Here is a 4,488-nt window from a genome sequence, read left to right on the forward strand (position 1 = left end):
GCTTACAGCTTGGGGGTTTACATGTTCCTTACCAGCCTATCTGTCCACTGCCAGCCTTCCTAGCTTTACATAAACTGTGCATGCCTCTATTTCACAGCCTCTGACAAGTTTTTATATTATAAACTGCACTTTGACGGGACATACCAAGTCAATTAAGTTTTGTGTTTAATAGTTCACTGATATGTTTAGCACGAAACAGGAATTCAAATATAGTTTTGGAAAAGCTAGAAAAACTGGCGTGCTTAACAAAATTGCCTGAACCTACCATTTTGATAATGTCTCAATACTGGATAAATGCTTTGAACAACTAAAACTGGACCTAATCTCCCATAATTTCATTTGCAAGGGTATAGGTCTACAGACCTGATACGTTATGTTGCTCTGTAAACATGACTCTATTCAGAGGGGAAAAAAAAAAGGTAAAAAAAGCACCAGACCTTGAGTTCTGCTCCTAATCGGGTTCCAAATCGAATGTTTCGAACTGCATAAGGAGCCTGGCTCATATTTTCAGCTCCACCACAGAGAACAACTTCTGAGTCATTAAGGCAAATTTCCTGTTAAGTGAAAAACAGAACTGTGTTATAAAACCAGCAAACTAAATCCTAAATCCGTAACAACTGTTTTAGAAAAAACCCTCCTCACCTACAAGGCCACACACGGAGAATGAATTCATGCTTAGCCATGTGTATATTTATGAAGCGTTTAGCCTTCCATTAAGATTAGGGTCTGTGTCTTTCATTACATGTTCCTTCCTCTTTTTGGCAAGGAATGATTACATCAATGAGGGAGGAAGAGAATATGGGTGCACACATATGACAGGATGGAGGAACAAAGCCATTAAGCATCTACATGCTTGTGTGGTTAGCTTCACAGATGGATGAGCTTTTTTTATTTGAGCTCCCAGTATTCTCAGAAAGTACACAAATTAAACCTCAAAGCCTGAAACTAGACCTGAGGATTCTAAAAATATGGGATATCATTTTAGAAAACATTATTCAGGTAAGCTGCCAAAAAAAAAAACCCCGAAATGCATTAAATCATCATTGGCAAAGCACACACAACATACAACCCTTAACTCCTGAACACACCATCAGACCCATTCAAAAATTCTGCTTCCTTAAAATGTTTCACTCAGTTGGACAGTTAAGGTTATGGAAGCAGATGAAATTATCTTGACAAGCATTTGAGATGACTAGTTAACGACTGGCATGATCGATGCGTTGTGACATGTGCTGAGATACTTCCTGTAGTTACCAATCAACTTTGTGCACGTTTAAGGAGCTCAGAATAGAAGCTGCAGCTTTGCTGTGTCCCACAGAAATACAGAAACATCAGCTGCATTGCATGTGGAGGCTGAATTCCTTCAGAAAATGATCCAGGACAGTGAAAAGTCTCTACCAGTGGTAGCTAAAAATCCATGTTGAGACTCATCCCAAACACACTTGTCTCTTCCCTCACTCTGAGTCTGATAAAGGTTACAACTAATACATTCCTTGCCAAATCGTTCCTTGCCAAAAAGAGGAAGAGACACATAATGAAAGACACTGATAAAGGTTACAACTCATACCAAAACACAGCGCCTGGTACCTGACATCCGCTGGCAATGGACTGGAAACCAGAGCCGCAAAGTCTGTTGACAGTGAGGGCTGGAACTGGGACCGGAACTCCCACACGTAAACCAACATGTCTTGCGATATAAATTGCATCTGCGGAGCTCTGCGGACAGAACACACAGGAGGCCTTGTTACAATTTAATTTCTCTGGAAAGTAAAAGACTTGATGAAAAGTCAGAAGGGTGTCACTGTTTCACTGGTAGAAGAGAGTGTATGTTCAACACATCCTATGAAGAAGCACCTTGATTCACTTGAAAAGACACCATCCTATATGATCAAAAAGGGCCTATGTCTTAACATGCATTGTAAAGAAACTGTGTGTCATAAAAGCTAGACATCGGGCTAAAAATGGGACTACAGATGTTAAGAATGAAGTCAGCAACTTATCCCTTATTTCCAAAAGGGCATATACACACCAGACTGACATACGACCAAACCCAGACTGGCAAGCAGCAATAATTTCAGGGTACATTAAAATTGTTACACTAGCAGGGAAAGGCCCCCCAAAAAACAGACAGTGTGGAAAATGCAGAGATTCCATTGCTGCGTCACATCCACTTTGCAAAATTTCCTAACAGTGACATTCTAATTGAACACTGGCCTGTTCTACGATGAAATTTCATTCCTCTAAAGCTTTTCAGAGATGGTTCTCTCACATTCCTACCTGAGAAGCAAAGTGCCATACACAGAACGGTTTGCTCCAGAACCCACTTCTTTAAAGCTAGATGATCTTTAAGGTCCCTTCCAACCCAAAACCATTAGGCTTCTGCATCTCAACTACTGAGTCAGCAGATGATGGCGAGGACTGGTACAGAACAGAAAATTGTAGCAGCACTGCTATAGGTTTGTAATGGATCTCTTCCAAACAGAGAAAATATTTACACTCTTGAGGATCATGCCCTAAGCTAATATGCATTATCAGTGCAAGGTTCTCTGCACAATACTACTTGCCAGTGCAAGTTCAGGGGAAAAAAAAATTGAACCAAGCTACTTCTGCTGAAAAAAGGGGAGTTTAAAATGCTCATATATTCATAGTTATTTAAACTTATTTGAATAATATTTAAAAAGAATCCAGGACTAAAAAAAAAAAAAAAAAAAAGAGAAAATCTATTGGGATTGAAATGTAATGAAAGCATTACATGAGATGTGGATGCAGTTTTTCCTAGGCCACAAACAGTTCTTACAAAACCTAAAAAAATGAATAAAAGAAGCTGAGATAGTAGCTGTAGGAGACAGAATAATCAAAAGCTACCCATTTGGCTGAAAATGGTTACTGCACATTTGTCCACCTATTGTGACAGATCTCGGGTATTTGATTCTCCTGCACCCTTGAGACACTCAAGGCAAGATAAGAGTGCCTACCCTTTCTAATGGTGAAGTCAGAATCCAAAACAAATCAAAACCAGAAAGGCTCTTTGCTGTCTTGCCTCAAAGACCCTAATCTAGCTTTGTGGATAACTGCAATTTTGCAGTGCCAGTGTCCTGCATACAAAAGCGTCGACATCACAAGCTCTTCAGAAAAAAATATGATTGTCCAAATGTCTCTGCCAATCCAGGCATGTATCCTTCCAGCTCAAAGAAAACTCAGGTTCACTCAAAAAAATTCAATAGAAAACTCAAGGGAAATGGATTCAAATCAGTTCCAATCGCCACAAAAATAAGGAATTTATACAATTTAGTGAAAACTCACTGATCACTGAGCTATGCAGCTTGAGTCATTAAGATAGGAAAAGCATACCACGGATTAGTAACTAGCCATTTAATGAATCCACATTTTTTACAAGATCAGGTGTTCCTAGTTTAAACCACCTTTGGTACTAAAAAAGAAAGCTAGGCCTTGCTCCCAATAATGTCACAAATCAGACGGGGTATGTCCCTTAAACACGAACAGACAAGGAAACACTACACTAGATAGGCAACTTACCCATTCCCTTTCCACCCCCTTGGGTTTATTCTTGGCTGCAGAGCAGAGGTAACTATCTATAGGCACATACCAAAGGGGATGACTGAAATAATCAGTGGCCGGTGAAGTTTTCCGTGCTACCAACCTGCATCACGCTGCCGACAACGACGCTGTCAATGACCTCGGGAGAGACCTTGCCAGCAGCCAGCGCAGCTCGGGCAGCATGTTCTGTCAGATCAGTGGCTGTGAAGTCCTTCAGCAAACCCCCATAGGTCCCAAAAGGAGTTCGCTTTGCCGCAACAATGAACACACCTGCAGCAGGAGCAAGAATTGATCAGATGTGCAGAATCTAAGAAACAGAAGATCAGCAAGTCAGCCTCTCCTGGACAACATCCTAAATTCACAAGCTGCTCTGTAAACATAGGCAATGTGAACACACGCAGTTTAAGAGAAATAAATACAGGATACAGCAATGCCTTAGGCAGGGAAGGTATGCAGAATTAATGGCCAGAAAGAAAAGCTGGAAGATTCCAGAAATATTTCCTTTCCACACAGAGGTTTGAAAAAAACCCAGATACTTTGGATACCAGGCAAACAAAGGAGGCTGCCACACCACATCAGACATGAGTGTTAGTGCACTGGAAGTGTGAAAGTAACATCCACTGAACCCCACAGTGGACACCTGTGTAATAATCAGATGAGGAACAGTTATTGTAAGAAACAAGCCATCCCCTCATGTCAGAAAAACACACAGACTTTTGGCTTATACTCTGAAACAGTTTTCACAAAGGAAAAAAAGAGAAAAACAAGAAAAGATTTTACATGCATATAAAAGGTCTGCCTCCAGCTCTGGGGTCCCCAACATCAGAAGGACATGGAGCTGTTGGAGTGAGTCCAGAGGAGGCCACAGAGATGCTCCGAGGGCTGGAGCCCCTCTGCCATGGGGACAGGCTGGGGGGGGGCGGGGGGTGG

The 4,488-nt window shown here is 41.3% G+C and overlaps 1 protein-coding gene across 1 annotated transcript; it reads right to left on the minus strand.

Annotated features, from left to right (window-relative positions):
* Window positions 1-437: 437 nt before the first annotated feature.
* LOC104511782 (3-ketoacyl-CoA thiolase, mitochondrial-like) lies at window positions 438-3,830 on the minus strand (the record flags this gene model as incomplete). The annotated part of the gene is made up of 3 exons (XM_010154528.1): window positions 3,662-3,830; window positions 1,588-1,716; window positions 438-554 (listed from the first exon to the last, which is right to left on the minus strand). Coding segments are annotated over exons 1-3 (252 nt in total), but the record flags the coding sequence as incomplete, so codon positions are not given.
* Window positions 3,831-4,488: the final 658 nt, after the last annotated feature.

Source organism: Eurypyga helias, unplaced genomic scaffold (genome assembly GCF_000690775.1).
Source record: "Eurypyga helias isolate BGI_N326 unplaced genomic scaffold, ASM69077v1 scaffold23310, whole genome shotgun sequence".
NCBI classification, from domain to species: domain Eukaryota; kingdom Metazoa; phylum Chordata; class Aves; order Eurypygiformes; family Eurypygidae; genus Eurypyga; species Eurypyga helias.